Source organism: Eschrichtius robustus, chromosome 3 (assembly GCF_028021215.1).
Source record: "Eschrichtius robustus isolate mEscRob2 chromosome 3, mEscRob2.pri, whole genome shotgun sequence".
NCBI lineage: Eukaryota > Metazoa > Chordata > Mammalia > Artiodactyla > Eschrichtiidae > Eschrichtius > Eschrichtius robustus.
Window position 1 is genome coordinate 76,618,682 of NC_090826.1, and position 16,204 is coordinate 76,634,885.

Genomic DNA, 16,204 nt, shown 5'->3' on the forward strand with positions numbered 1-16,204 from the left:
ACTGAAAAAACTTTGAATATTAAGTAGCAATATGATGAAAATGATCTAATGTTAGGTGAACAAAAGGAAAAATTTTGACTGCTGAACGAATTCAGATCTGAGGAGTAACTATTTTATAGGTCTTCTGAAGGCTTGCTCTTAAATAAAATGTAGGAATTTAAAAATAAGTAAGTATGGCTATAACATGATGAAAGCTAGGTATTATTTAGAGATCTTAAATGAAAACCTATTATGATACATTCAAGTATATGTGAGCCACTCTTTAAACATTAATTATATCCAGTGTAATTTCTTAAAGTCAACTTTACTCCTTTCACATACATCTGGTAGAGGAAAAATATCAACGTATCATGCAGAAGCTCTTTTTTTTTAGCAAAATTTAGTCAGTTAATTCTCAAGGAAAATGTTTCCAACTAAAACTATGTCTAGTGATCTGCTGATGTTTTAAATTTTAATTCATTATTTATCAAGGTCATTCCTGTATTTTGTGATTTTTTTTTTAAAGTGCCTGTAGTGATAGAAACAAAAAGCTACAATTACACATGGACAAATAACCAGGATACTAAATAGTTTGCGATCTTACAGTAAGCTTTTGTCAAGATTTTAGTTTGTCACCTTAAGTGTATAAGGCAAATAGTGTATTTATTACCATTTTCATACACACACTGACTGATGGCATTCTTGCATAGGAACGATGAATGAATACGGAGGAATAGGGAAATAAGTTGGGTTTTACAATTTTAGCAAACCAAGCTGGTATATAATGCTCTAATATTATACCCCTGAGATTAAACTATTCATTTTTAGGTACCTTCTACCAAACTCTGAAAAAATATAAAACAACGACTGTGCCCAAGGAAGATCCCTAAGTTTAAAACTTATTCTACTACACTATTAAACTGCTATTCTTTGAATCTCGTGTCTGACTTGAGATTGAGAAAACTAGAAACAAGCAAGGTAACATCTACCTTAATTTAAATTAGGCTCTAAAGAAGGTAGGAGTACACTGGGGGGATCTTTCCATAAAGATACAATTACTGTTCCACTAAAAAGCTCAATGAAAATGTACAAAAATAAAATAAAATAAAAATGTTTCTCTGACATCACCACAATCTAAATTAGACCATTTCAACTATGAAATTTGAGGAAAAAAACGAACGAGGCTCCTTTCAATACTGTGATAAGAAGTAGAATTTGTATATATACCTAAAACAAAGAGAATTTCATCAGCAAGAGGTTAAGACTGTAACTATTAGACTTTCACCTGGAAACAAATACACCCACAGATACAGACACACACACATTCCTATACATACTTCAGCTACAGGTATGAATAATTCAGGGTATCATTTGGGAACAATGTATTCAATCCTACTAATACCTAGGGAATATCACACAATATAAAGAAATAACTTGACACAATGCCACTATATTTCCTGAGGCCAAAATATCCAAAGAATGGTAAAAATGACCCTAAGTTTGACTATCTTAGTAAGCAGTTTTAAAAATAAAACCAATTAGCCCCCTGGTAACATGTGTAAGTAAAGAAAACGGTAAAAAAAATTCAATGTATTTTTTGCTCCTAAATGTTTGAAAATTATAACGTATATCCCTGTTAACTTGAAAAACTGAGATCCTGTTAAAATACAGTTCAATATCCAACCGTTCAACAGCCTCAAAAAATGAACATGAAAGTGTCATATATGGCAGGAAAACCTGCTTTTCAAAAGAGAATTCAATTCTTTGTGTTAGTGTTCCCACTACCACTCCAATACTGAACACTGTTTGTCATAAAAAAAGGGGCAATTATTATTATCTTTAAGAAAGGTTACAAATATCTGAAATAAAAAACAAGAGTTGGCTCAATGATTTTATTCTATTAAAATTAATCACCTAATATATTTTAACTTTAAGAACAGATACAAAAAAAAGCCATAATAATCCAAAAGTTAAACAGTACACAAAAATTAAGAGCAACAATATGAAATTAGAACAAAAGAAACTAGGTCATTCCACACATTTTTATTTTTTGTGCACTCTTTGACAAGTATACTATCTATTTTAGAATTGACTATGGTACCCAGATAAAATTCATGGGCTGCTAAATTAAAACTTAACACTTATTTCTTCAAAAAGAAAACTGAAAAGGCAGTTTGGAGCTAAGGGTTGTATGCTATATTAAAAATTATCCTCTGTTGCTGTCCCTTTTCCCATCCACCACCATCGCCTTAAGGGGCTACCTTGTAGTTAGATGGAAGTCCTTTGTAGACTTATGTTGGGGTTAGCCGTTTCTCAAATAAGAACACTGGAAAGCATCCTCACTCATCCCTTTCGCATTCCAATCCAGTCAGTCAATAAATCCTGTGAGTTTTATTGCCTAAATCTGTTTCAGATCTGTCCCTTCTCCATGTTTACTACCAGTGTGTTAGCTTAAGCCCCTGTATCTTGCCTCTGGAAACTGGCAATCTAAGTTCTTTTTCTGGCAACAGTATTCCCCTCTGCCCTGTCAACTATCATTCACAACACCAACAAAAGTTATTAAAATACAAATCTGATGTCAATTCACCATTTATAATCCTTATATTTTGTCCCCTGACTATAGGATAGAGTCCAAACTTCTTATCAAGGCACACTGGCCCTATTTACTTACCTATCGTTATCTGTCCTCATAATAAGCTATCTGATTTATTTTATTTTATTTTTTTAAATGTTTTTTTTTTAAACTTTATTTATTTATTTATTTTTGGCTGTGTTGGGTCTTCATTTCTGTGCGAGGGCTTTCTCTAGTTGTGGCAAGTGGGGGCCACTCTTCATCGCGGTGCGTGGGCCTTTCACTATCGTGGCCTCCCTTCTTGCGGAGCACAGTCTCCAGACGCGCAGGCTCAGTAGTTGTGGCTCATGGGCCTAGTTGCTCCGCAGCATGTGGGATCTTCCCAGACCAGGGCTTGAACCCGTGTCCCCTGCACTGGCAGGCAGATTCTCAACCACTGCGCCACCAGGGAAGCCCCTGATTTATTTTAGACAGCCATCTCTCTCGTGATGACCCTGTATCTTTGCATTTACTTTTCCTTCGCCGGAGACGACCTTCTCCTAATTATTTTCCAACTTATTATAAGCATCAACTTCTACATAAGCAAGTGGTAATATTTACCTGGCCTGTCAAATGGTTATACCCTTCATTTTACGTGCTTTCATACCACATATTTTGTTTACAGCACACATCTCACTGAATCCTTGAAAGAAATCAATGCATCTGGAAAAATAATAAAAGGAAACAGTACAGAAGGGTATAAAAGAAGAAGTAAAAATTTTCCTTTGCCTCCTATCTCATTCAATAACTTTTAAACTGTTTTTAGTTCTACTGGTCACTTCCATAGTGATTAATATGGTTCTATCTATAGTTCATGATTATGCCAACTTTAAGAGATTTATTGATTCCTTCCTCCTTACAACTTTTATTTTATTTCTAATTTTTTTAGCAGCTATAACATTGGATATTATGCTTTAGCCCAACAGAATATCCTGCCAACTGCATTCTAGTAGTCCAATTTCCATGTCTATTTCTTCATCTCCTCCAGGACAGTGACTATTGTCTTATTTTGGCATTCTCAGAGCCTACAGTAAGAAGTAATATTCAATATATAAACAGAAAGTTTATTTTGACTCTGAGGTAGGTATGTCTAGGAAATGCAGTTGTAAGACAGCCTGGAGATAGATTATGAATTACTTTAAGGATTTATTTCCCTTTTAAATATTACAATCTGCAAAGGTGACAGAATGTTTTAACATGCTTAGATAGAAGCTGATCCTGATCTGTAAATACCTAAAAAAATTGACTACATTTAGTTTTCATATTAAAGGCAGAGAAATGCCACATCTAGAAAATATAAAAAATAAATTTAAATAATATTTTCAGTCCACTGAGTAACTGCACAAAAGAAACTTTAAAACTTTTGTTACACAAATATATGACACATATGTTTATTGCTACTTGTTAGCTGTATGACTTTAGGCAAGATCTCCATGCCCCAGACTCAGCTATGAAATGGAGATTATAATGGTAGTTACCTCATAGAGTTGCTGTGAGGATTATACAAGTTAATTCATGTAAAGTCTTGGAACAGCACCTTCATATTATAAGAACTTAATGAATGTCAGTAGCTATTATTATTAAGTAAATATTTATGTCATTATTTACTACTGTTGCTACTGAGGAGTCTTACTTAGTGATTCTCACACTGAATTTGAACTGTTGCCAAACATTATTCAGATTTGGTTTTTTTTAAAGCTTCTTTCTGGACAATGTTTTTATATTATAATTAGAATAATCTGTTGAATTAAATTTGTTTCCTTTGAAGAAATCAATTCATGTATTTGATGTTACCGACACTACAAAACTGAAGCTATTTTAAGCAACTGTGAAATTTCTTTAGCGACTACAATTTCATGCACAGTTAGCTTAACCTCCATTTCATCCTTCTATGTTTTACACACCAGTAGCATTCTGCTTTTGATAGGCTAAAGCTTAAAATTTGCCACTGTTTTGCATAATGCTGTTTAAGCTGACTTAAATTACTCTAAAGCTGGCTACAGAATTTCCATGTAAATTGAAAATAACAAAATGTTTCAATGCTCTTTTATCAGAAATAAGAAAAACTATGTGACTTACTTAAATGTTTGGTTGGGCCTTCAATAAAGCCAAATTCATTAATATATTCTTCAAAAACACCAAGTAATGGAAGCCATTAAAGTCTGTGGTAAACTGAGGAGTAAAGATTTGGTAATTTTAAACAGAAACTAGTAATGGGACTGTGTTATTAAATTTGTTAACTATAAACGCAAAAGGGGCAGACCTTCAGAAAGCCTGTCTGGTGTTTTACGCTTAACTCATTTATTTTTCTACAGTAACTCTGTGAAGTAGGTATTACTATTAACATTTTCAAGATGAGAGGCAAAACAGTGTCGATGTTTAAAAACTTGGGGCTCTGGAGTCAGAGAGACTTGAGATGAAGCCAGGTTCTGGAACCAGTTTGCTGGGTAACGTCGGGCAGATTACACCCTAGTTTCCTCTTCTGTTAAATAGGGGTAATAGTATTTACCTTATAGAGCTGTTGTGAGGATTAAATAGATAACATAGGTAAACCACTTAATACATAACCAAGGTAAAATAAACACTTAAAGCTGAGCCAATGTAATTATTACAACAAAACTGAATATTTTTCAGGGAAATAAAATCCTTCTATCAAATACCTGAACTGTTGAGGTATTTTACAGAACCAGTAATGGTATAATTTGGTGATCTGCAGTCTAGGTTTCTACTGATATTCTGTGAATAAGACCAAGATGTTCCAAAATTCAAATAAAAGAAATCTCAATCTGTAGAGTCTAAAAAAGAAATTCACTTCTAAGTTTTTCTCTTTGAAATTTTCTTAAACCTTTGAAATCTGTTACTAAGTATTATATTAAAAATTGAGCTCCACTTTATCAATGGTTTTGAATATTTTTTAGCAGCAAAACCTTTTCTCTTCAAATGCAATCTTCCACATGGCATTTTAAAATGATCAAAATGCTACACATTTTTGAAGTACAAATTTGCAGTATTCTCCTTATTAAAAATGTGTCAACCAAGGACTCAAAAAGTTGAAATCTAGGGTTATGTTTGACATAATTTACTTCTGTATTTTGCTGTACATAAGCAAGTAATTACAAATGGTCAAAGTTTTCATACTACTAATTATTTTATCATAAGATATTTCTTCTTGATTCAACTGATCCAAGGGCTTGAAAGTCGAATAACAGAAAATTTTGTTCCAAATTTTTATTACTGGCAAATCTAATAGTTCATGTTATATCTCTTATCTATTTTCTTTTACCCTATTTTTCCAATAGCAATAATTATTATGCTATCCTCTGAGTTCTCCAAATTTGCTGTTTCTTTCTTGTTTTTTCTTCATCAGCAAATCAGATACTACTACTACTACTACTGTCATCACCACCAGCCCCAAGTACTTACCTGGTACTTATTATATGTCAGGCACTATTTTAAGCAGTGTATGTATATTAACTTATTTAATCCTCAAACCACCTTAGGAGATAGGAACTATTACTACCCCCAATTTATAAATGAGGAAACAGGCACAGAGTGATAAGTAATTAGTCCAAGTTACCAGCTTGAGTAGCAGGGGATCTGAACCTAGGTAGTTTGGTTTCAGAGCCTGTGCTCTTAAGCACTACTCTAAACTCCCCCCCCCACCCCCCAATACAATCAAGACTGAATGAACAGCAAACTAAGTTGAAATAAGTTGCTTATTGGTTCATATATATGAGTAATTCGGCTAACTGGATTCTTTTCTCCCAAAAGGTACTCTGGTTCGGTAATAACTACCCAAACTTTCAGAATAGTAGTTCAGAGATAAAGTAGGTGTGAACGCAAAAGGATAGAAAGTACTAAAAACCAACTAAGTAAAAATAATCTGAAAGAAGAAAAAAGCACTGGGACTACAAGATCTTAAAAAGAACAGGTACTAGCTAAGGAAATAGGGGCATATAACTAAGGAGAAATACAAAAGTTCTACAGTAACAATGTCTGGAAGAAGCTGAAATCACTAAGATATGAAAACTTAAATGAGACAGAAAAAAAAGCACCTAGCTGACAACATCAAGTTCAAATTTACAGAACTGGGAAGATTATAAAAATATGAGAAAAATAACCCATTTATTGAAATACTACATTTAATCTTATAACCCTTAGAAAATAGAAGTTAAAAAATTCTTAACAGAATCAAAATGATTTGATTGTTTGTTCTCACAGGAAAATCCCAGGAAACTCTTTTAACTGGATGGTCATGTACTCCTTGAAAAAGTATCTATTAATGTTTGTGATCAGACTGGGAACACTAAAAATTTGTGCTAAATAATTAACATCTCTTATTTTAGATAGATTTGGGAAGCTTATGGTATCCTTATAAATAAAATACAGAAATGAAAATTCTATATTTATAGTTAGATGAACAATTAGCGTTACTAATAGATGACTGACATCATGAAGACAAACTTTCTTATTTTTTATATTTAGGATATATAAGTGAAATACATGAAAAAGGTGTTTAACAAGCATCTACAAAGATCAAGTATATTTTCAACATAATTTTTTAAAAAAATGACCTTTTTTAACTTGTTCTTAGTAAAAACAGCCTTATTCAAGGACAAAAACTTATGAAATACTGTAAGCTAAAGGCTGGGGATTCAGAAACATAAAACATAGTTCCAGACTTCAAAGAGCATAAAACATTGGGAGAGAAAAAAAGCCAAACAACAGATACAATATAGTGGCGGTAAGTGCAAATCAAGGGTATCCTCAAGTGCTTTGGGAATACAGAGGTGTAGCTAACATAACTTGGAAGGGCCAAGGGTAGTGGGTAAGGAGGAGAAATTGGGGAAGACTTCCCAGAATAGGGGACACTTGAGCTAAATCTTTAAAATGGCTCAAGGAGAAGTGATTTACTCTAGTAATTGAGGAAAAAAAAAATAGCCTGTTCTTTACCTAAGAGCTGCTTCATCCACCTACTCCCTAGTGCAACTTTCCACATAGCTAGTGTGGCAGCTAAAGGTTCTTACATTATTCCATAATCCTAGCTAATAACTGGTTAGTGACCCAACTTGAGCTAGTAACAATCCTCATCTAAAATACTTCAAAATTGTAAATGGGGAAGAATTAGTCCTTTTCTGGTGGGAAAAGCTATAAGATAGAAGACTCAGGAACTGGCTGTTATCAATACTATGTTTTCCCACCACAAGGAAAAAGTCAGTCAGTAGTGAAAAGAAGAATGGTCCCTCCCATTCCATCTTAAGATTCTATATATAAAAAGCTGAAGTCACTTATCCTACTTAGTAAATATTAATAGCACCAACAATTAAATATTTTTTTCTTTCATTAGTTTACCTTTTTTTACTTTAAGCTACAAATTAGTTCGCTCCTCATAATCCAGTCAACATCCTTACTACTGTTTGTAAACTGTACCTAGGTATGTATTTATGAGCAAAACTAGTTAAAACAGTAGTAAAATAGCTTACAAAAAAATCTCCTTCTAGGTAGTATTTGTGATGCTTACTTAGGTCCTTTATGATCAAAATGGGGGGTGGGGGGAGAGAAATAAGACCAAATAAAAAGAATAAAGGAATATCTATTTGCAGAATAAGGGATTTTGAAGACATTTTCTGCATTTATTATGAATAAGGTTTTTTTTTTTTTTTTAAACAGCCAATTTTATGCTTCTGCCTATCAAAGGCTAAATTCAGCCTGTTGAATGAGTAAACATTCGAAAAATGATTAGCCTCATCCCTGGACAGACCTATAAAGCATGCAGCTAAGCAAGAACTAAAATGAGTATTCAGGTAACATTTCTTTATTATAAATTGCCAAAACATTCCTGCATATAAACTACAATTTTTCTCTTCTAAAGAATTTATATTCCCAATGATTTACACACACACACGACCATGTTTAAGTATTTTTAATATTTTTGATGTAAGGCACTAGTCTACATACTGCATATTTTTACTTTCATTAAAGTAGGACTAAATTAAACTATAATTTCAAAATTAAGCCTTAAGCCAGAGTTGAATGAGACAGAAAAACTATTATATATACTGTTACCTATAATTATGTACCAATAATCCAGAGAGCAATACTGTACAGATTAAATCAAGTACCACTTCTATACTTGAATGCATTTTGCATCTAAATGGAGGCTTTTGCCCGACATGCCTTACTTTTATATTTTCAGTACTATTTTAAGTGTTCTAGTTCCACTAGGCTTATTAAAAAAACCCATTCATTTATTTTGTACAACACTGTGCTAGCAAATGCTTAATGAGAAGTACATCTTACAGATTACGGGCAAGGACTTAAGAAAAAAACAATGGGTACAGTATAAAAGGTATATTAGGATACAGGCTCACTTGCACTTAGATATAATAATCATTTCAGTTTGTAATTAGTTAGGCATATATTAAATGGTGGACTACTTGCCTACTATTATTGCTGAAGAAGCAACACATAGCTCAGTTGATAATGAAAACTGAACAGGAATATAATGAATTTGCAAAGTGTGTGACTGAAGTTTGGTTCCACTAAAATTATACCACAGGGACTTCCCTGGCGGTCCATTGGTTAAGACTCCGTGCTTCCACTGCAGGGGGCTCGGGTTCCATCCCTGGTTGGGGAACTAAGATCCCTCACGCTACACAGCATGGTAAAAAAACAAAAAAATTATACCATAAAACTGGTAATATTATAAATAATTACTAAAGGGGAAATTAGTAAAAGCTTTTATATGCACTTGGTTTACAGTTTAGGCACATTTGATATCAGTCAAAGGGTAGACTTTCTCAACTTACCCTTAATTACAAAGCGGGTGTGTGATAAAGATTATTTATTATAAAACACCCCTTGTTATTCAATCCTTGTAAGTTTGGTGTCTCACAAATAATCATTGTTAGCTGAGTAGCTGTACAGACCATAGAATAATAGCTTAAAGATGAGAGGATGAATCACACTTCAGCAATTTGTCCCATGTGAATATGTCATTGATAAAACAAAACAAGAAACAAGAGGGAAGGGTTCTACTAAACTAGTTAGGTCCTAGGTCTTAAATCTATTTAAAATCAAGTTTTAAAAACTTGTTTAGATTTTATTTACTTGCAATAAAGACTAACTTATATGTATGGAAATCTTCTAAACATTAAAATATATCATTGGTATATGTGAACCAAGAAAATGAAAAACATGGAAGACTTGGAAGCCATTTGTGGGACACAGGAATTTCAGGTTTACAACTGAGAAATCAAGTGTAAATTCTGGTTGAACACTAACATGGTGAAAGCTTGTCGGCTTGTTTTTCTTACAGAACTAGAAAACTGTACTCAGTGTTAGAAGTAAACCTTTACTACCTAAAAATAAGATACAATTACTGTTTGAAAGCTTTACAAACCATAATGGCTCAAACAGGATTCAGTAAGTACAACTGAAAGAGAATATTAAAAGAAAACAAAGCAGAGAGATGCTAATATTTTCTTTTTCTCAAACACAGGGACCTCATTAATTCAGCTTTATTTGGATGATATAAATGACCTTTTCAGTCTACTTTATAAATTAAAGAAGTCTAAGGGTTTAATGAAAAGATGTAAAAATTGAGCAAGTTTACTATTAATTTGAACAGTGGGTAAAACAGTAGCAGATTTTATTGGATTGTTAGAACTACCTATTCTTGGCTGTTTTCAGGTGTTAAAGGTGAGATTAGGTATCAGGAAACATTAGTTATAGATGTGCAAATTGTAACAGATCATATTCTTTGTTAACCAGATTAAAAGTTATAATTTATCATTGACAATTATGTGCCAGGTAATAGGTGCTTTACTTTCATCTCAAATTTCATTATAAGACTGGGTTCTTATTACAAATGAATAAAAGCATCTAATTAATTATTATTTGGCTTTATGTGGCCAGAAGTTAGGAAGACTGGATAGATTTACAATCTAGGCATGCTATAGTAATTCTGCTTCCCTTCTGCTGGACAACCATGGTAGGATGGTATATCAATCTGTAACCATACTTTTCCTCTCTATTTGCTTTGATTGATCTAATGGGTCTGCAAGAAATCAGTTGAGTTTCTAAAACTACAAAATGTAAAAGCTAAAGACTTCTTTATATTTAAGTTGATTAAGCAATTTAACATTTTACCTTATCTCAACTAAACCACATAATGGAAGAGAGATACTAGAAAACAATACCTTTTTGGTTTCAAATTGTGCTTCTTCCTGACAGCATCCTCTACAGTCAGGATCCAGTTGAAGAAGGTTGAACTGTCCAAGTAGATCACAGGAGCTGCAGAGCAAGTTGCTGGAGAAGCCTAACTCTCTGCAAGACTCTGATGAAAACTCTGCCCCGAACGCAGAGACCTGAAAACAAAAAATGAGGAAAAAAACCCCCTTAACTTCATGTTTACAGTACAAAGCTTCCAAAAAAGGAGAAACTAGGGTTGTCAAAATCTAACACACTAAAGACAGTTAGTGAAATGCCTCATTTGGAGACAAATTCTTAATTATTTTTATACTTTATAACTTTATATGAGTCTTTGGTTCTTCCCACATTCCCAACAAATTTTTTTCTTAAAAATTTGTCATATTGCAGCTTGGCTAAAACATGGATTAACAAAAAAGATCATATATTATTTCTTTATGATATATATATTACATATTTTTTGAAGAAAAATGAATTTCCATTTCATTTTAAGACCTTAGCACCTGTTCATATGATGTATGGAGTAACATTAACTTCTAGGTCCCTACTACACCCTACAAACTCATCTTCATTCACATCTAGCAGGGGAAGGGTACAGAAAGGGATGAAGTGGGGGAGAGCGGGAGCACATCAAAAATAAAACTTTGGGGTTTAGGTGCCAGTTCCACCACTTACCAGATGTGTGACCCTGGGCAAGATAACCTCCCTGAGTTTTAATTTCCTCACTGATAAAGCAAGAAACTTCCCACATAAAATAGACTGCAGTAAAGATTAAATGAAATGACTTATGTAAAGTAACCAAATAGAATGACTGGCAAAAGCAGGTTTCCAAAACTATTCTCTTCCTTTATCCATTCTTCTCTCATGTCTCAGTGAGTGTGGTATATCTACATCTGTCTAAGGTCAATCCCTGTACCTCTGCTTTAACTTCTGTCTTCTGCCATCTCCACAGGGATTTAATTTCATTGATAACTCATATCTTCAGTGTACCCAAGACCCATAGTTCTAACTGCTCTCCCCACATTGTTATTTCTGAATTGTTACTACAGTCTGGTTTCTGATCCCACCACACCACTCAGCTAAACTTGCCAAAAATCACTAAATGCAATGGCATTCAAAACTTTTCTGCTCCAGCTGCTTCTTCCATGGCTTTCCCTCTCCTTCTTCTGCTATGCATCTCTTAAATGCTGTTGTTTCCCATTTCTATTCTTGGCTCTCGCTTTGCTTTGCATACTTTCCATAGAGAATTGCATCTTTTCCATGGCTTCAAATACTCATTTATTGAAAACTCCCAAGTCTTTTTAAGTGTCAAGTTTCCAAAGCCAACAGCCTACCTGAGATCTCATTTAGATGTTGTACAGGCACTGCAAATTCAAACTCTCCAACAGTGAAACATCTTTTCTCCTTAAATCTATTCCTTCCAATGTATTCAGTATCTTGGCAAAATGACACCATTTTCCCTGACCACCTAGTTGCCCCGGTCAGTTCATCCTAGACTCCACACTCTTCACCGTTCTTACAATCAATCAACTTGTTTGTTAAAAAACAAGTTTTGACAATTCTGTCTCTTAAAGAGCTCTCGAATCTTTTCCTGCCTCAGTGGATTAAATGGTCAGCTAGTCCTATCTCTCATTACGTCTCCAATCCCATTCTACTTTTCAGCTATAATGAATTCCTATAGTACCTGAGAATATAAAACCCCTACTCAAATGTACATTTGCTCATACTTTTCTACTCTAAGGCTCTTTTACACTTTTCCACCTTGTTAAATTCTACTTATTTCTGAGAACCCAACTGGTGTATCAGTCTTCTTAGGAAGCCTTCTCTGAAAAAAATCAGATCCCAGTATTTAGCCTTGTCTTTTCTGAGAACGAAATTTATGCACAGCTGTAAAGCAGCACCACTCATGACACTGTACTATGTAAATCTAGGATTGTCTGATTCCCCGGTAATACTGTGAACTCTTTCAAGGGCAAGCATTAAGTTATTTCTCTGTATTTCCAGCACCTGTGCTAATTCTCCTGTGTATTAAGCAAATGAATTGGTCAAAACCACAGCCTCAAGTAGGGGGAATTTCAGATGGTTTGACTGTGACTGGTTGATCTTCTAGACCAAGGGTCTGCAAATTTTATGTAAAGGGCCCCGTAGTAATTATGTCAGGCTTGGGTGGCTATATAGTTTCTGTTGGAACTACTCAACTCAGCTACTGCAGCACAAAAGCAGTCACAGATAATAATAAATGAATGGGTGTCTGTGTTCCAATAACACTTTATTTACAAAAACAAGGCTTGCTGGATTTGGCCCACCAGCTGACTAATCATGCAGATTAAAACCCAATGGCATATCCCAATGTGAAAAAATTTAAGTACTGCTGGCATACTCTTCCAAAATGCTGATCATCCCATTGACCTAACAGTAAGTCAACATCCTAATTTGATACCATATACATATATCTTTTACCTTATCTCAGTAATAATGTGGACTGTATATCATAATATATCAAAATAGATCAAGTATCCCAGTCTAGTGGGAGGGACTTAAGACTCTTGCTACTATACTAGCACGCTGAGTAATTTATTTACTAGTAAAGTGATCTGCTTAATCAATTTCACAGGTTAATTTCTATTTTTCCAAAGACAGCCACACCAATGTATACACATCATCCCACGTGTGACTGGCAGTCCTCCACTGAGGAGTGGGAGTCTATGTTCCCTCCCCTTCAACCTGGGCAGGGGCTTGTGACTGTTCGGACCAACACAGTGTCAAGGAAGTGATACTACATGATTTCTGAGGGTAGGTCATAAAAAAGGAAACAATCTCTGCTTGGCTAGTGCCTGCAGGTGCTGTTATCTGTCTCTCTATAATACTTGACTTTGGAATTTAGCCACCATGCTGTAAGGCAGCCTAAACTACAGAGAGAATGTAGAGAGAGGCCCTCAGAGCACCTGAGGCCTCCAGCTGACAACCAGCATCAACTACTAGACATGTGAGTAAAAAGCCTTCACATTTTAGTCTTTCAGTCTCAGGCGGAGGTCTGAGACACCATGGAACACACAGCCATCCTGCTGTGCCCTGTCTGAATTGCTGACCCATAGAAATTTGAAAGCAAAATAAACAATGGTTTTACACCACTAAATTTTAGGGTGATTTGTTTTGTAGCCATGGTAACTAAAACAGGCGATAAAAATGAATTAACTTTGAAACTGTGAACTGCTTAACAAACATAAGAAATTGTTACCAAAGCATGTTTTATAAAACAAGAATCTCAAATGAATAATCATGGGATCATAATACTTGGTTTTATTCTGGCATTTACTGAGCACCTACTGACAGGTAGCATGAACATGCAAAACATGTATTTGAGTCTGATGACAACTTGATTCAAATATCAGCACAGAGCAACCTTACTTCTTAATTTCTGAAAACGAATAATTACCACTTACTTCACAAAGTTTTGGGAATTAAAGGAGAAAAAGTACAGAAAGCATCTTGTATCCTGCCCAGTACACAGTGAGTACTTAATAAATTTTAGAATTATTCCCACCTTCCACTGTGAAAGCACACTTAAAAACTACAAAACACGACTTATTTTTAAGTCATTATATTAGACATGGGCTAGAGATAAGCGTAGGGGAGATATAATGTATCTTTTAAATTTTTTAAAATAAATTTATTTATTTATTTGTTTTTTTAATCTTTGGCTGTGTTGGGTCTTCGTTGCTGTGCGCCGGCTTTCTCTAGCTGCAGTGAGCGGGGGCTACTCTTCCTTGCGGTGCGCAGGCTTCTCATTGTCGTGGCTTCTCTTGTTGCGGAGCACGGGCTCTAGGCACGCAGGCTTCAGTAGTTGTGGCTCACGGTCTCTAGAGCGCAGGCTCAGTAGTTGTGGAGCACGGGCTTAGTTGCTCCGCAGCATGTAGGATCTTCCCAGACCAGGGATTGAACCCATGTCCCCTGCATTGGCAGGCGGATTCTTATCCATTGCGCCACCAGGGAAGCCCTAGAATGTATCTTGAGTTCCATGAGTGAACTACTTTTTTCTCTTATATCATTGGTTTTGCAGACTTAAGGCTTTGAATCTAAGAACATCGGAACATATTTTTAAGCACTTCATAGGTAAGTACCAAATTCTAAATAATATGGAAAAGTTCAAAATTATAAATTATGCCCACCCACCTTTTTATTACCAAAAAGTAATGAACAGCATTTAAATGTGCACAGTAAGGCCAAATATTAAATTTTATTGTTGTTTTATTATTATTTTTTGCCACACCATGTGGTTTGTGGGATCTTAGTTACCCGACCAGGGACTGCACCCGCGCCCTCAGCAGTGAAAGCCTGGAGTCCTAACCACTAGACCGCCAGGAAATTCTCCTAAATTTTAAAATAATTAGCCACCCTTCTAAGAAAGACATAGATTTTAAGGACTGGGTGGGATAACCCTGATTGGGATAACCACTTAACAGTTTATGACTTCTCCAATTCAAAGTAGGATTGACAGGCTAAGAGACTCCTTTGCATTAATCACTGATTTATTTTTCTGATATTACTGAGTTCTTTATAAATATAAGGGTTGTTGGCTGGGAAGCTGTAATAACTATAATGTAACATCACCTTTTCAGGCAAAAGCCTGGTATAGCTATACATTTTATTACACTTATACATTCACATGATTAGCTGTCTCTTAACCGGTCTTTACTCAGAAAACTCATAGGTTTCTCATGTAATAATTCTGAATGGATTTTAAATCTGAGACAAAATACATGGGTTTACAGACGAACCCCATGAAAACAAATACCAGAAACACAGCCTTTATGGCAAGCTCTTACAAAGCACCAGATACTCTGTTAAACACTTTACATCATTATTCTATTTAATCTTATCCCCCAATGAAAGGGGTATTGTCCTCATTTTATAGAGGAGGAAACAGAGGCTTAGGACAGTTGAGGTAATCTATCTTAAGACAATACAATGAACATTAGATGGCAGCATCAAGATTCTAATCCTGGCCTGCCCTCAAAACCCTTAACCACTGTTATTAACTACCACCTTTCACAGAATCCATGATGCACCATTATTGTATGTACCATTAAAAATAACAAAAATGCTGACACTTGTGCCATCCATTGAAATAAGACCAATCCAGATGTTAACTTGTGAAGAAAAGGGGGTAGGCGTAGGGGATGGGGTGTGGTGTCTCAGAATCAATAATACATAAAATCATTTTATACTGCTTCCAGTACAGTGCCTTTCTTTTTAAATTAATTTATTTATTTTTGGCTGCATTGAGTCTTCGTTGCTACACGCAGGCTTTCTCTAGTTGCGGTGAGTAGGGGCTACTCTTCATCACAGTGCGTGGGATTCTCATTGCGGTGGCCTCTCTTGTTGTGGAGCATGGGCTCTATG

General features: G+C 34.9%; 1 protein-coding gene across 2 annotated transcripts in view; it reads right to left on the minus strand.

Moving 5' to 3' along the window:
* Window positions 1-16,204, minus strand: part of SELENOF (selenoprotein F) — a 37,498-nt gene that overhangs the window by 17,510 nt on the left and 3,784 nt on the right. For both annotated transcript variants that reach the window (XM_068540241.1, XM_068540240.1), the window contains exon 2: window positions 10,792-10,959. In XM_068540241.1, coding sequence (XP_068396342.1) covers window positions 10,792-10,959 — 168 coding nt within the window. The remainder of the gene's footprint in view (window positions 1-10,791; window positions 10,960-16,204) is intronic.